Below are 17,106 nucleotides of genomic sequence, written 5' to 3'. Positions count from 1 at the left end.
TATAGTAAAATAGACATGAAAATTCACCAATAAAACACACAGAAAATACCCCAGGACTCTAAGAATTGATTGTTTAAAAATGTAAGTATAACAATAAAGGATAGCTGTTTCATAGAAGTAAAGTAGCTTTGTGAAGTGAAAATGTTTATAATGCCATGTATAAATGTCAGTTTCAGGCTACAAGGAACTAAATTCATGTACTGAAATGGGTCCTCCTTATTTACTGTCTTTTTGGACACGTTCTTCATTAAAATGACAAGAGTAATATTTACTGGTCTATTTTTAATGTGCTAAACTTTACCGCTGAGCTAAAACACAAGCACATTTAAGACATCTTTTCTGACAATAAGAGGGGTTGTAGACAGTATGATAGTGGACACTGAGCAAAGGGACATATTTTTATTAAATTGTGTTATTACCTAAAAAGAGGCACTTTATTGTTGGTCAAACTTTTTATGCATTTTACCCAACTGTAAATGGGAAGAAACACAACACCTACAGCTTTCTTAAACTTTACATGATAGAATATTCACAAAGGCTAACTTAAAAAGTTACTGAATTTTAAAGATAAACTATAAAATATGCTTTAAAATCATGTATAACCATAGGTATGGAAACATAATTCACTTTTTCACTAGTACCGAAAAATGGAGGTATATGAAACTATAGAAAATGGAAGAAGATTCCCACTAAGATAGATAACCTGTCTGCTCTGCACCTAGTCTATAGGGTTCTATGACCTAGAGCCACAGAACTCCATAAAGCAGTGTGCCAGTCTTGGAAAAGCTAACCTGCAAACACTTGGGCATTTGCCATAGTTACTTAAGAAAAGCATCACTGTGGCAACGGCTCGACAAACCTTTGAATGGATGAATGAATGAATGAATGAATAGACTCATAAAGGGCTGATTGACATCAAAACCTTCATGATTATTTGAGTAAGTAATTTGGGGAGAAGATACTAATGTTAAAAAGTTATTTGAGAGGTAAGGAAAAAATCCCATTAGTTATTTATAAGTAAAGGATATACTCTAAAATCATAAAATGAAATGTCCTAATGCAAAGCGTCATTATGAAACATGATGTGAAATCACATTCATAAATCAAGGTTAAAAAAAAACAGAATAATACCTCACAGAATTATTTGTGTGTGACAGTGACTAATGCTGCTACAGGTATTTATTTCACTCAAAATTAGCCTGTACCTGCAATACATTAAAACTGCTGGTCCATGAAGACCCCAAAATATCACTGCTTTAAAATCAAATTTTATTTAACAAATGTTATAATTATTACCAAGTTTTAAAAACTATGTTCTACTGTGATAATAAAGAAAAGCGGACCAGATCTTTGGTGTACATTAAGCACAGAACATGTGAGGTCCATTACACAGCTGAAATAGATCTTAAAAAGTGAGTTTGTACATTTCATAATATCCCAGCAGTGGGGACAATAATTTGAACTACGTGTTTGTACATATTCCTGGTGAGTCAAAGTCTGAGTTCTTTGTCCAGGTTAAGTTGTACTTTCAAATGTATTTACCTCTTAATAACACGGAAAAGGCCTCAAGAGTTTTGGGGAGATGGATGCTGGAGTATACTTTCCCAAATGATCTCTTCTCTTTCCCAATTCACCCTCTGAATTAATACATTAACTGTGTAATGCATCTGTCAGGGGACTAGAGCAGGGTTAAAAATAAATTATTGGGAGTTTTTTTCTCTTTCAATACTTTTTAAATTTCTTTTCTCTGTGTATTCCTTTCAACTGTTGAGACTACTGTTACCCTGTTACTCTTTATGTATTTCCAATATAGCATTTGGGAAAGGGAGAACAGAAATAATTTTCTAGGTAATTCAGCAAAAGACAAGACATTGTTACTTTGGGGCCAAATTAACTATGTCAGTTTTCTACTTAATATTTTCTAATAGAAAATATGTGTTGTCATTTCCCTGAGTAATCTCAGGGAAAAATACTTTATGGTTACTCTTCTGCCTTCTTTCACAGAGAGTTTAATATATTCATATATCATCATTTAAGATCTTAAGATCTTACAAACACAAAAACATTTCAAATTAAAATTTTTCTGCTTTTCTCTTCTAAGACGAAGAACAAATTATCTGAATACTCTCCCTGCCAATCCTTTTCCATGTTCTCTCAAGAAATATTTCCTTGGGGTGCTTGGGTAGCTCAGTCCGTTAAGCAGTTGACTCTTGATTTCGGCTCAGGTCACGATCTCAGGGTCCTGGGATTCAGCCCAGTGTAGGGCTCCACGATCAGTGGGGAGTCTGCCTGAGGATTCTCTCTCTCTCCCTCTGCCCCTCCCCCTGCTCGTGCTCTCTTTCTCTAAAATAAATAAATAAATCTTTAAAGCCCAGAGAGTCAGTCTTCATTAAAAAAAAAAAAAAAAAGCTTCCTTAGTTCCCAAAATAAAACTATTTCTAAATAGTCTTACTTCTAATACTATTATTATCTTCATATCTTTCATGAAAACCTCATTGGATGAATATCTAAACTTATATCCATACTGCACTGCATTATAACAGTTACTGATATGCCATGGATGTACTCATATATTTTAAGGTGTATTTCAGTTGCCCCTTTTCTGGGAAACCCCTCCCAGGATCTCTCATTGAAGGTAACATCTTTGTCCCGATAACTTCCACTGCACTTACCTGTAACTCTGTAAGACTTTGTATCATAGAATATGGGTATCTATTTTGTAAGACTGTAGGCTACCTGAGTGTAGCATATCTATCTAAATCTTTGTAGCACTCACATTTCCTACCATAGCTATCCATGCATGCTTGTTGAATAAAGGAATGGCTAAATGTATGTGTGTTATTGATCCTTATTAATCCCACTAGACTCTTATTCTCCTTGAAGACCCAGAGGTTAACCCAGTTGCTGGCACATAACAGACATTCAATAAATGTCGTTGAATGAAAAGGAAAACTCTAAATGGCAAGACATGTAGCTTTGTCAAAAGGGTACCTTGCTTTTGGGTGGTGGGCTGTTTGTGCTCTTGTCTGTGTGAATGCTGGTAGGAGATACAGCAGCACCGAGGTTGCCTTGGGGTATGCCTGGGAGCTTTCCTCCTGGAGATACCTGCATTGCAGCTAGCTGGGCAGCATACAACTGCTACAGGAGAAAAGGGGAGAGAGAAAGAGAGACAAAAGACTATCAGTAATAAAATAAATGCACCTCTCAAAAGTACCGCTATTCAGATGCGGTAGTTTTCCTGTGGGTGTTCTTGTTTACTGCTCTGGAACATTTAAAGAAAGAAGTTGTCACCTCAACCTTCATGACTTCATTCTCTGGAGAGAAATGACAGATACCACATATGAAGGATTTCAGCTTCAGGATGTCCAGGGACTCAAAACAAATAACAGTCATTCATACTTACTCTTTCCCAATGTCTAGGGAAGACAGGTATATCATATTATTTGGTCAAGACCTCTTTTTGCTGTATTTTAAAATGTACACAATGTGTTACAGAAGAATGCAACTTCATATACAAAGTAATTTTCTTAGTATCCATATTGGTTTAAGTTTAGTACACCTCTTTTTTTTGACTTGTTGCAATGGGCACCTGTAACAATTTTTTTTTTCTAATCATTAGTTGTATAGAAATACTTAAAAGCCATTGAGGGGGAATGAAAGAAGAGTATTTGAAGAACATTATCTGGTCAGTCTACCTACATTGAAAAAATTAACTGGATGCTTGCCAGAAGTCCACTTTACGTCATGATATATAAACACAGACAAACCTGAAATTATCTTGAGGATTAGGGCTTTAAGAATACTGTCTGAAACATGCACTTTTCCACTAAGCCACCACATAGTAATTCTTACTAAAAAACCAGCAAATAAATTTAATAAAAGAAAATTTCACTTTGATAATAATTGTCATATGATATGGTATCTTAAACAAGGAGGTTGCTTTAGATTCAAATACTCACCTCAAATGTTTAGATTAATTCTCTTTTCATCTCCATTAGCTGTTTACAAAAATTTTAAGATCTGGATAGAAAAGAAATTAACGTGTGTGTGTGTGTGTGTGTATGCATGTGTGTGTGCATATGCAAGTTACAACTTCTGTAATGAAAAGACTGATACTAAAGATAAAAGCTCTCAAAGGAAAGTACTGTGACACAGCTTATCTTGATTTTTCTCTGAAAGAAATTTCAAAGGATAAAACTGCTCAGAATAAGCCAGAGACCCTGATTAAGTGGGGTCTCTTTAGAAATAAAATATTGAAAACTAAATGCAGGCATATATTTACATGAAAATACATATACACTGTTCACAGTTTCCAGATACTATGGTCTAAATGAATCAGATCATTAAAATTATTGATAAAATTATGGGGTTTTTATGACAACTAACATAAGATATATTCCTGACAAAGAAACACCAGAGGAGTATATTTGTACTCTCAATGAGTGTTCCTTCTCCCCAAGTTTGTGTGTGTGTGTGTGTGTGTGCACATTGGAATAATTGTATTCTTTATTTCAGTCTGTGAGAAAGAAAAATTAGATTTAATTCATAAGTCTTAGATTGCATAAATTTGAGTAAAAGGATATGATGTCAAATACAATGACTGGGAGTTTATCATTTTTTTTTAAGTATCAGAATTGATACATTTCCCACACTTGTGTTAAAAACCTTTGTATTATTTTCTACAGTTCAAAAAAGTAGTATTTTTTTATCCTCATCCTAAACTGTTTATGAAGTTACTGAGAAAATAACCAATATCCCAAGATAGACTTTGCAAATTAAAATTTTGTCCAGTAAAATACATGTACTGAATTACATATACTGAATTAAAAATATTTTAAAAATAGGCTGTATAGCTATATTATATATTATAAATTTCATGTTGTATTATATATTATATCCTTGTCTTTAAAAATTATCTCAGTGGGTATTATTCCTAAAAGCTAACAATCCATATTAGTGGTTTAGTATATACTAAATATAAGATTGCTTCATAATTACTGAAGATTGACATAAGATATTTTAATATCTGTAGGTAAAAAGAAAAATGTGAACAAAATAATTATTCAAAATTTTAATTTGATTATTAAAGAATTATTTCATAATTTGGAAAAATATTGGCTATTTGTGTTATTTAGATAATTAAATAGATGGACCAATCACTCACAAAAGGTGATTCAATGCTTAAATATCAATCTCTATAGACAGACCCCCAACTTCCAAAGAAATATAAGAACTACTATTGAAAATACAAGCATAAATATATACTCTGAAACACTTTATTGAATGTAAAGGTTGCAGATGGCATACACTTGGAATCAAAAATGTCATACACATTCTTTCCTCATTCAAATAAATGCATTATTTTTATCTTTTTAACTATGAAGTTAAGGTTTATCTTAATTAAACTGTCCTAAGGGATCCTTTTGAGTAGAAAAAACTAAATTTGTAAAATAGAAGGACCCATTTAAATATTTTTACAAGAATAGTATGCTATCATCCACTTTGCTGCTACTTTTAAAGACTATAAAGATTTAAAGTAATTTATGATGAAAATGTCACAAGCATATTAGTCCATCAGAGTATGGTTAACAGTGGGTAGCTCTTCATTCCTCTTATCTCCCATAGCCCATTCCTCATATTTGGCTTTCTCCTGCTTCACCAAGGTTTAGAAGTAGGAAATAGTTATTTCTAATACATTTTATTTTGTGTGGAAATATATGTGTTCCTTAAATTTACATTATATTACAGAAGCATTAAAAAGGTCTCAAATCTTAGAGAATCTAACACACTTCAAGTCTACACAGGTAAAATAAACCAGAAATTTTAATACTTCTGGTTCCTAATTCGAGCTAACTCACAAGTTAAAAGGAAATTTCAGTAGTTTTAAAGAAGCTGACCGTGTTTCTCATAGCTGGCTACTACGTAAGGGTGGGCAACTTACCAAAAAGAAAAAAAAATGTTGCTGGGACTCATTTTAATACAACCTTTTAAAAAATTAAGTTCATTTATCTATGCGTGCTGATTAATGTGTGTGTGCTGCCTAATTTTAAAAAACAAGGGAATCAAGTGATGATGGATATTTTATTTAACTTATTACACGCTCTTGAAGCAAAATCAAGAATAACAATAGTTATGTGTATTGAGTGAGTTCTACAATCACAGAACCACTGGTTGACCTTGTTGAGAGGGAAGGGTCATGGAATGTAGTGGCAATTGGAAGGCCACTGGAAGTAAAAAGCATCCTATGAACTATAGAACTCACTTCCATATGATAAACACACCTACAATTGTGTGTGTATCTGCATCTTAACTATACAAATTTTTTAAACAAAAATCTGGCTAACATTTTTCTTTAAAAGATTGTGGATGGGGCGCCTGGGTGGCTTAGTCATTAAGCGTCTGCTTTCGGCTCAGGTCACGATCCCGGGGTCCTGGGATTGAGCCCCACTTCGGGCTCCCTGCTCAGCGGAAAGCCTCCTTCTCCCTCTCCCACTCCCCCTGCTTGTGCTCCCTCTCTCTGTGTCTCTCTCTGTCAAATAAATAAATAAATAAATAAATAAATCTTTAAAAAAAGATTGTGGATAAACTCAGAGTTAAATATAAGGTGCGTTATGATAAATGTACTTTTTTGAAAAAGTTAGGTTGTTCTAAACATGAGAAACAAACTGGAGATCCTACACATAAAAAGCTAAAGCTTAAAGAGAGCACTCACTTCTTGAGGTTAACCAGACTAACAGAATAACTGTTTTGTCTTGCAGAATAACTTTACTCTTAATTTGAAACTCTTGTGTTAGGGGTTTATTTTAATCTCTAAAACTCCCCAACTTGGGGCGCCTGGGTGGCTCAGTTGGTTAAGCGACTGCCTTCGGCTCAGGTCATGATCCTGGAGTCCTGGGATCGAGTCCCAGGATCGAGTCCCAGGATCGAGTCCCAGGATCGAGTCCCGCATTGGGCTCCCTGCTCAGCAGGGAGTCTGCTTCTCCCTCTGACCCTCCCCCCCTCTCATGCTCTCTCTCTCTCTATCTCATTCTCTCTCTCAAATAAATAAATAAAAATCTTTAAAAAAATAAAATAAAACTCCCCAACTCCACAGATCATTAGGTTTTCCACTCTTTATATTACTTAAAATATTGCATTCCTATTCCCTTTCCCTTCCTTCATTCCTACACCTACTTCAGACAATGATTTTTTTTTTAAGAAAACAATCATAAAGTTGTCCAGCTATTGCTTAATAAAATTTTGCAGATCAAAAAAAAAAAAAAGAAAACAATCATAAAATTAAGCTGGAATCTATCCATTGATTACTTAGGGTCCTCCCAGTGCTTATGTGTATGTAAGTGTGTGTGGGTATGTGCGTACTTCACTTTTGTTTCCAATTGTTCCATAAACCCACATTTTTTGTCTCTTTAGCTCCTTCAAGGACCCATGGTTTCCTACTTCTAGTGTACTTCTACTGGAATAGTTAAAAGCAAGGTAAACCTCAATTCTAATACCAGTTCTGAACTAGTCACCTTGGGCAACTAAACTGAGCCACACGATTCCTTAATCTGCAAATTCAGGATAAAAAAAAATGACCTTATAGAGTTGCTGTGAGAAATAAATCACATATTATTATGTATAAAATACTCAGAAAAATACATGGCAAAGAATGCTTTATCAATAAGTAATAGTTATAATTATTAATTAATTATACCAAGTAAGAAACTGACTGGGTAATATATATGTGCTGACTTCCTACTATATACTCTGGACTATGCTAGGTACGGTGGAGGCTACAGGCAATGTATAAATATAGTTTCTTCCCTAAGTCAAGATTAATAAACATAAAACAATGAGAGTATAAGTGTACTATAACTGTATGCCACTTTTAAGGGTGTGAAGGGAAAGGAAATGAGTCAGTGTGAACTGGTTTTTCATAGAAGAGATGTAGCTAAGCTGTAAGTAAAAAAAGGAGGTGGAATTCTAGGAAGGGAGAACCAATTAAAGGCACAGGAGCAGGGATGAAGTAGCTTTTGCAAAGGGAATACAGAAGATGGTGTAAAACAGTGAATGGGAGAAAGGACAGTGCCCTAATTGAGTCCATATCCCAGGAAGAGTAAAGAAGCACTGGGTGTGTAGGCTAGTTCACCTTATAGAAGATCTTCAAATAAAGACAAAGAATTTAAATTTAATATGTAGGCAAGAGAAAGTCACTGAATTTTTGAAAGCAATATATGTGATTGTTTTAACTAGAATAAAGATATGACAAGGTATCAGTTATGAGGTTATCAACATTTGGTAGCTATAATTTTAATGATAACTTGAGTTGAAGTAACAGTTGTGGAAATGAAGATGGAAAAATGATACCAAGTTCATAGCACAGTGGGCACATAAATGACTACAAATTAACCGGGGAAAAGAAAAATGAAACAGAACAGGATGAATAGTATAATTTATATAGTTTTTATTTCATAGATACTAACATGTAAGTATTCACGTATCACATATTCTTATTTGTTTATATAGTCATTGTACAATCTTGTAGAACAGCTAAAACACATGTATTTTATTCTTCTTTTTTTTTTTCTAAAAGCCACACAGAGAGACTTCACTGTAATTCATATTGTGATAGCGAAAATGCTAGAACCATTCCATCATGGGTTTTCCCTAAAGTATAGGTCATTAAACATTTTTTTAAAGTATTAAGATTATGATGAAGTGTATCTACAACAGCATGAGCTTGAATTATATTTATCTTAGTTAAACCTAATCAGTATTTCTTTTCCCTGTAATGTACCATGTGTACCAATGCACTATTAGGCAGTGGGTTGATAGTTCATTAGTAGGCATTCTTCCTGTTGAGCTATAATGGTAGTGGGTTGATACTTCATTGGTAGGCATTCTTCCTGTTGAGCTATAATGGTACAGTGTGGGGTCAAAACAAAAATCTGATGGGATGATAAGGAACAGATATTTTAATTTGAGCTAATTAATTGTTGCAAATTTGGGGGAAAATAGTACAGTTGTATTTGTTTTTTTTAATTTTTTTAAGATTTTATTTATTTATTAGAAAGAGAGAATGAGAGATAGAGAGCACGAGAGGGAAGAGGGTCAGAGGGAGAAGCAGACTCCCTGCCAAGCAGGGAGCCCGATATGGGACTCGATCCCGGGACTCCAGGATCATGACCTGAGCCGAAGGCAGTCGCTTAACCAACTGAGCCACCCGGGCGCCCAGTACAGTTGTATTTGGACAACTTGGCTTTTAACCCACAGTTAGATACAACTGTATTTTCTTCCGAAGATAGCCATTTTTACTCAGCTATCCTAAGCTAGTGGCTGGTACTTCTCGGTGCAAGCGGTGGAGAAATTTCACAAAAGAGACTTTTAGTTTTAAGGTAGACTATACAATTTCTTCCTTTAGATGGTAAATTCTTCCCACTTTTCCTTAATAGATTATTTTCCCCCAAATTGTTGAAAATACAACCTCTCCTGTTGCTACTACCCTAGGGCCCAACTGCCAGCCATATGGAGTATTTGGATTGAAAGCATTATGCACTGACAAAAATATATATTACTGGTTGGTCCCTCAAACCATTTACTAACTAGTAAACTCCTTGAAGGCAAGGATTTACTATTTAATGCTTTCTCAGAAAATCCTAAAGGCAAGAAAAGTAGAAATGAATAAAGACTGAAATGAACTACATAAAATAATACCATTAATTTTTAACAAACGTAGATTTCTAGTATGTATTTAATATATTTTTAATAATGGTAATGACTATATGTGGAACAAATTTTAAAAACCTGGACGGAAATGGCATGTTTTTACTACTTGATGAAGTAGAGAAAAGACATAATGGTGATGTTGATAAAACTTCCCATTCATCTATTTATTTCTTTTACTTAAAGGAGCAAAGAAACAATGAATTTCAAAATCTTATCAGCATAGGAAGAAAATATAGCATAATATACTTACTGTAGCCATAATCATAATAGTAAATGAATAAGTCAATATGGAATTTTGAACCAAAAAAATGGATAAAGATTATTAGAAAAAAAAGTTAATATCTTTTAAAAAGACAATAGAACCAAAAGTTTAAGCACAGAGATACTCTTAGTTGTTTTGGAAAAGACAAATAGGAAATGTCTTCTTTCTGATAAAGGGATATACACTATTTACTCACTGGATCCTAAATATTTATTATTCAAAGATAAAGAGGCATTTAGTAGGGGCTATGGTTGTGAGATAGAAGCTGTTCTTTGGGATCCTTTTTTCTTGGTTAGTTCAAAGCTTAGTTTTCTGCTTGAACTGGGATCTATGATCAGGTTTCCCTTTATGTATCCAAGCAATCTAAATAAAGGCACAGGAGACAGGGAGGACACCACATACTAGCAATCACTTAGGAGCCGGTAGAACAGGACAGTGTATAGTTTGATCCAACTATCTTACCTTCTCTACTGCAGGCATGGATTAGGAGATGGGACACCCATACCTCATTGGGAAAATAGTGCGATAAGTCATGCCCTCCATTCTCTCTCCAGCTCTACCCTCCCTTTCTCTGACTTCCCACCTCTCTCCTCCCCAAATCACAAACTTCATCATACCAGATAGGAGAGCTGGGTACAAAAAGCATTTGAAGAAAAAAAAAATTAAAATCACGACTGAAAATGTTGGCTTTCCTAAATGCTATATCATAAAACATACTGATTCTTTAAGTAAATTTGTAAACATTTATACTGCCATTATCTGAATGAAGAGTGCACACCCATTTAATATAATTTTTGCTAAATTAATTGCTTAAAATTATTTCTAGAAGTAGAATTATCTTCTCCAAATGAAATATCATATAAACACCAATACATGAAGGAAAGAAAAAAAGAGGTACATTATATAAATGAATTTTACATCTTTTTAATATTTAATCAAATGAGACCAGTGAGGTTGTTTAATTTACCCTAAGAATTTAAATAGGCATAGGGATGGAAGTTGAAGTCCTTTATCAGCCTTGGGGGCAAGAAAGCCCTCACTCAGAAAATAAGTAGTAGTCACTTCTAAACTCTCAAATACACAAACACGTATAAACCTAAATTTTCAAAAAGAACATTATAGCTAAAAACCCCCTGATTAATACCTTGAAGGTCAAATATACGTACAGAAATGGCAGAAGATTTTTATCTGCAACTAGCAGTAAAAGTTAACGGACATGCAATGTGTTAAGTAATTGGATTAGAGAGTTTCAAATGTGTCTCATCATTTATCATATAATTTTAAAAATAGGCAAATGTGTACTTCTAAAGTTTGAATCAGACCTGAAAGATGTACGTTAGATGTGATGTGGAAGAAAAACATTTGTTTGTTTTTTTAAGAGAAGAAACAAGGAGTAACATTTGTGAGGAAAAAATTCAGAAAGCAATTTCAAGGCTCCATAAGTGTTATCTTTATAGCTTAATTTCAGCTTCTTAATGTAACTTAAATGTGGAGTTTAAAGAGAAACTAATGTACTGCAGAAAATCTTTCAAAACATATCAGCATGTTTCAATGTGAATAAATTTGCATTGCACATTATTTTTCATAATGTTTCCTCACAGAAAATTATCAAAGCAACTTGAGTTTAAACATGGACTTCTTCCCCTAACATTGTCAGCTCTTCTTTTTGACGTTATTCAAGTATTGCAAGAAAAATAGGATAGGCCTTAAATTTGCTGGATCCCAGGGCAAAAGTGCTAGTAGAAACTCACATGGCAAACTTATAAAAACTTACAATTCATAAATTAAGCTAATGCAGTGTTTATTAAAACATTTCATTCTCCCGTCTTGACAAACATACCTTCAAAACCCCTGAATGCAAATGAAAACCACAATGAGATACCACTTTACACCTAGTAGGATGGCTATTATAAAACACGAGAAAATAACAAGTGTTTGCAAGAATGTGGAGGAATCAGAAGCCTTGTTGATTGCTGGTGAGAATGTACAATTGTGCAGCTGCTACAGGAAACAGTATGGGAGTTCCTCTCAAAATTATACAGATTTACCACATGCCCCAGCAAACCTACTTCTGGGTATATACCCAAAATAATTGAAATCAGAGACTGTACACCCACGTTCAGAGCCGCGTCGGTTACAACAGCCAAAAGGTGGAAGTAAACCAAGTGTTCATCATCAGAGGGATGGACAAACAGTGGAATATTATTCAGCCTTAAAAACAAAGGAAATTCTGATACATGCTGCGACATGGATGAACCTTGAAGACATTATGTTATGTTAAATGAAATAAGCCAGTCATAAAGGGCCAAATATTGTATGATTCCATTTATACAAGGTGAGGTATCTAGAATATTCAACCTCACAGATACAGAAAGAATGGTGCTTTCCAGAGACTGGGGGGAGGTGGGGAAAGGGACTTAATTCTTTAATGGGTACAGAATTTCGTTTTGGGAAAATGAAAGTTCAGGAGATGGTGGTGACGGGTGCACAGCAATGTAAATGTGCTTAATGCCAGGGATTGTACATTTAAAGATGGTTAAAATGGTAAATTTTATGTTATGCATATTCTCTCTTTTTTTTTAAGATTTCTTGTTTATTTATTTGACACACACACACACACAGAGACTACAAGCAGGGGGAGCAGCAGAGGGAGAGAGAGAAGCAGGTTCCCTGCTAAGTAGGGAGCCTGACGCGCGGCTCTATCCCAGGACCCTGGGATCATGACTTGAGCAGAAGGCAGATGCTTAACTGATTGAGCCACCCAGGTGCCCCAATGTTATGCATATTCTCCCCACAACCCACACACAAATGATCAGGAGGGCAGGCTTGAATTTAGAATCTTGATCTCCTTGATGCTCTATGTTTGGACCCACAGCCTGCACTCCCTCTTTTCCTGTCCCCAGCTCCATTCAAGAGAAGATGCTTGGCTTTTGTCCTAGATGGCCTAAATTTCTTGTCTGTGACTGACCTGCAAATGGCTTCCAAGGTAGGGCCCAGGATGGGACATGGCTCCCAGCCTTGCTAGACATGAGTCTTTAAGAAAGTCCAAGAAAACTTAGAAAGATATTCTAGGCAGAGGAAATACAACATGCAAAGTTACAGAGTAAACCTTTAAATCAACCAACAAAATAGGTCTATACATAGTATTTAAGATTTTTCTGTATACCCCAGAGGGCACTTTTTAAAAAAGACACTCTCCCCTTCCCTTTTTAAAATAAAAGAATATGCTCATGTTACTTCTCCTAGACAGGATGTGTGGTTATTCTATGTTACAGCCCCCACTACTGGAGCAGTGCTAAAAGAGACTGAACAAAAAGAGATCTGGTTTCTTTCACGCAGCGTAATGTTTTTGAGGTTTCTCCATGTTGTAGCATGTATTAGTGGCCTGCTCCATTGTATTGCTCAATAGTATTCCTTCGTATGCATATATCATATTTGTGTGTGCGTTTATCCAGTTGATGGACATTTGGATTGTTTCCAATTTTAGGCTATTATGAATAATCCTGCTATGGAACATTCCTGTACAAGTTTTTGTGTGTTTTCATTTCTCTTGACTACCCAATTCCTAGGATTGGATTTGCTGAGTCATAGGGTAAGTTCGTGTTTACTTTTTTAAGAAACTGCCAAACTTTTCCAAACTAGCTGAACCATTTTTATATTCCCACTAGCAGTGTTACTAAGGTCCCAGTTTCTCCATATCTTCAATACTTGGTATTGTCTGTCTTTTTGATTATAACTACTCTAATAGGAGGGAACTGGTGTCTCATTATAGTTTTAATCTGCATTTTCTTAGTGGTGAATGACACTGAGCAACTTTTCATGTGCTTCTTAGCCATTTCTAAGTCTTCTTTGGTAAAATGCCTACTCAGACTGACTTTTGGTCTTTCTAAAAAATGGGTGGTCTTATTATTGGTTGTAAGAGTTCTTAATATTCAAATTTGATTGTAAACAGTAAAACCTACCAGAGAAACCCAGTGAGGGTCTGGTTTAATAGCAGTATATAGATATTATGAAAAGGTTCAAAATGATAAAAATATAATAACAACAAAATAGTAACACAAATAAATGTTATTTTCCGCTCATGTAAATTTTTATATACTTACACAATGATAAATTTTTTATTCTTTAATTTTTAAAAATCCTATGCAGTAGAGGTTGTAAAGGACTATGCACTTATTGTACTCCATCAGGGAATACTAGCATGGTCCAAGTGAGCTCTGAAAGTTGATGACTTTTATTAACCACGAAGGTGACTTCCAGAAAAAAATGAAGACTAGCTAGATAGGGCTAGCTCTCAAGACTGAGACTCTTGCGGGTGAAAGGCTTGGGGTAGGGAGTAAATGGTTAGAGTTCTCTCCTAACTTCCTTGATGGTTAACCCCTAGAAGGGGCTGGAGAGTGGAGGTGTGAAGCATTTCTCCTGCTGTTTCACTCTCTTTACCACAGTCCAAGGGGGAAGGTGATTGGGGGAAGGTGCCTGTGGGGGACGTGGGAAAGGTTTTCACTTAATCTCCAGTCTAGAGTTCCAACTGAGGGGTTTTTCCCAAGGGAGAGAAGGCAGGGAACTGGAGTCACTCTACTAGGAACGAGTCACTTGGAGAAGCAAGTTCAAGGAACTACACACAACATGAGAGATCCAGGGTCTGCTGTATTTGGACACAATTCCTAAGGAAACTTGAGGGCAAGAAAGAAACATTTCAAACTGAAAGAGTAAGTAAACTCAGAATTACTCTAGATTTGTCAAAACAGAAGATAACTAATAGCCAGTATATCAATGGCACAGAATTTTTAAAATGAGCAAGTTGAAGCTGTTGGACTGTAAGAGTTTCAATATCAGGTTACTTAAGGAAATGATTTAAGTGGACAGAGCCTCCAAAAGGCTGGAGGGCCAGCTGACATCTAGAGGGGGGTTCTAGATGGTAGGGGGGCAAGGCATAAGGGGAAAATAAATGTTATCCACGTCAGAAAGGGAATTTTCTGCCTTTTGAGAAAACAGGTGAGCCTCTCGCGAAGCATGTCTGAGGAAACAAGGGGCTGGCTGGGAGGGGCCTCAAGGCAGAAACTACTGCGATTATGATCCACACCTCCTTAATTGTATCAATCCTGGATGATATGTCTTGGAAAAGCTGGAATACAAAAGTAAAATACTACGTCTGGCTATAGTGCAGATTTACCATTAAAAAGCTATCGTGAATACATGTACAGATGCTATAGCATTATTTCTGTAAAGTCGCTATCACCAAATGCTAATAATACACAGACAATCTTTATTACTTTATTCCAAATTGTCCCACTCTGTGTGATACTTGGATGGAATGCGGAGCTATCAATGAGGGGTGGAGTGTTGAGAGGGTGTGAAGATGGTATCTTGATAAAAATTAAAGAATATATTTGAACTTACTTAAATTGTAAGACCTTTTTCACAGGTATGATGCTCTCAAGCTGTTTCTGTCACACCACAGAGACTGAAGCATATAAATAAGAAATGCTTAAAATGTACTGGATTTTAAAAGGCTTTCTTCATCTTGCGGTACACCAATAAATCTTGAATAGTTAGAAAAAACATTTTGACTTTTACAATTGAAGCAGTTCCTTAAAGATCCAGATATATTTGTGAGAGTCATGCAAGAAAACACCAACTGATAGTTTATCTCTCTCTCTCTCACTCCCTCCTTGTTTTTTCTACTCCACAAGCCATCTTCATGTACTGCACAGTAATCCATTACAATATGTTCCAACATCTGCCTCCCCATATGATGTATGACCTATTCGATTGACCCTTTTTATGCCGCTCCAGACTTTCTGCTCATGACTGTGGGAGGAAGAACACTCTGCGCCTATTCCTGAGGTCACTAACCAGTAAATACATCTCCATTTGGCAAGGTAAAGGGGACACTGGCTGGAAAGCTCTGCAAATCTTTTATATATCAGTGACTATACTCATAGCCTTAATTAGTTTAATTTATGGGAAAAAAGCCCTGCCTAAATTCCTTTCAAAATAACAATAAGAAGAGAATGCTTGTTTAGCGGAGGGAAAAAAAAAATTCTGTTTCCTGTTGTTACCCAATATTTTTATTTAATATAGGGAAGCTGAGTATTATCAGAAAGATTTTTAAAGCAATCACTTATCTTTAACTAAGTTCATAATTGTGAAATCATTGTTCATTTTATCCCAATAGATTGGGGATGGTATGTAATAATAATCAAGACATTAAAAATAGTGAGCATTTTTTACTTAATATAAAGAGAAATTGAGTGTGTCAAGTCATATTAAATCAGACTATATCAGACTATATATTAGTTTGTATATTACAAAAAAAAAAAGAAAAGAAACATACTTCCAGATTGCATACTTGCTGGAAGCTTGAAAATACTTGGCGCATATGGGAAGAGGCAGTGCAAGAGCCATGATTTTTCTCAGTGACTATGAAGTGCCACTCACTTTGCTAGAAGTCTGCATGCTATTTCAGGAATCACCATAACAAGTCTGTGTGTTCAGTGGGGGTGGTTCGATAACTTGACAAAAATTAAACAACTAGTAGTTTCAGAAGTCTGGGTATCCCTTAAAGTTTTCCTTTCTACTATGTGCCATATAAACTTACCATATGGGGGTAACAATGTTACTACTAAAAATGCTTTCCAAACTTAACATTTATGTGATGAATTCTCTCTATTGCAGGGGGATTTCCCTACCTGCTGGCCAGTGGAAGTGGGGATTTTCCCTAAGCTCTGAGCCAACGATAGTTGACACGCCCAGGGGTTAAAAGGCTTCAAGAGTCAAAGACTTTTTGAGTCACTCGTGACAGAACTCTCCTCTCCCTGAAGAAAGCACAGCCATTTAAGATTTTTTTCTTTACTTGTTTTGTTTTACTGCTGATACTAATAGACAACACATACGATGGGGTTAAAATTACAAAGAATTCTTCCTATGGATTTCTCCCTTAGTTTCTCCTTCATTTTTCTTCTGTAAACTTTCATGATTGAGAAAATATTAGGTATTATATTAGTGTTGTTTATTTAGGTACATAAATTAAATTAGTCTAAGTTTCGAGAGAGATCTGGACACAGAATGATAATAGCAGCAAAAATAATCATAATAGCTAAAATGTATAGGATTCTTACTATGTGCCAGGCCCATGC

General features: G+C 35.3%; 1 protein-coding gene across 9 annotated transcripts in view; it reads right to left on the bottom strand.

Moving 5' to 3' along the window:
- Nucleotides 1-17,106, bottom strand: part of SOX5 (SRY-box transcription factor 5) — a 1,011,837-nt gene that overhangs the window by 68,847 nt on the left and 925,884 nt on the right. For all 9 annotated transcript variants that reach the window (XM_073877852.1, XM_073877855.1, XM_073877854.1 and 6 more), the window contains one exon: nt 2,992-3,138. In XM_073877852.1, coding sequence (XP_073733953.1) covers nt 2,992-3,138 — 147 coding nt within the window. The remainder of the gene's footprint in view (nt 1-2,991; nt 3,139-17,106) is intronic.

This window comes from Callorhinus ursinus, unplaced genomic scaffold (assembly GCF_003265705.2).
Source record: "Callorhinus ursinus isolate GAN/ISIS: 27379988/994484 unplaced genomic scaffold, GSC_fseal_2.0 scaffold27, whole genome shotgun sequence".
In the NCBI taxonomy this organism is placed as follows: Eukaryota; Metazoa; Chordata; class Mammalia; order Carnivora; family Otariidae; genus Callorhinus; species Callorhinus ursinus.
The sequence above is the reverse complement of the archived record's forward strand: the minus strand, read 5'-3'. Positions and strand labels throughout refer to the sequence as shown.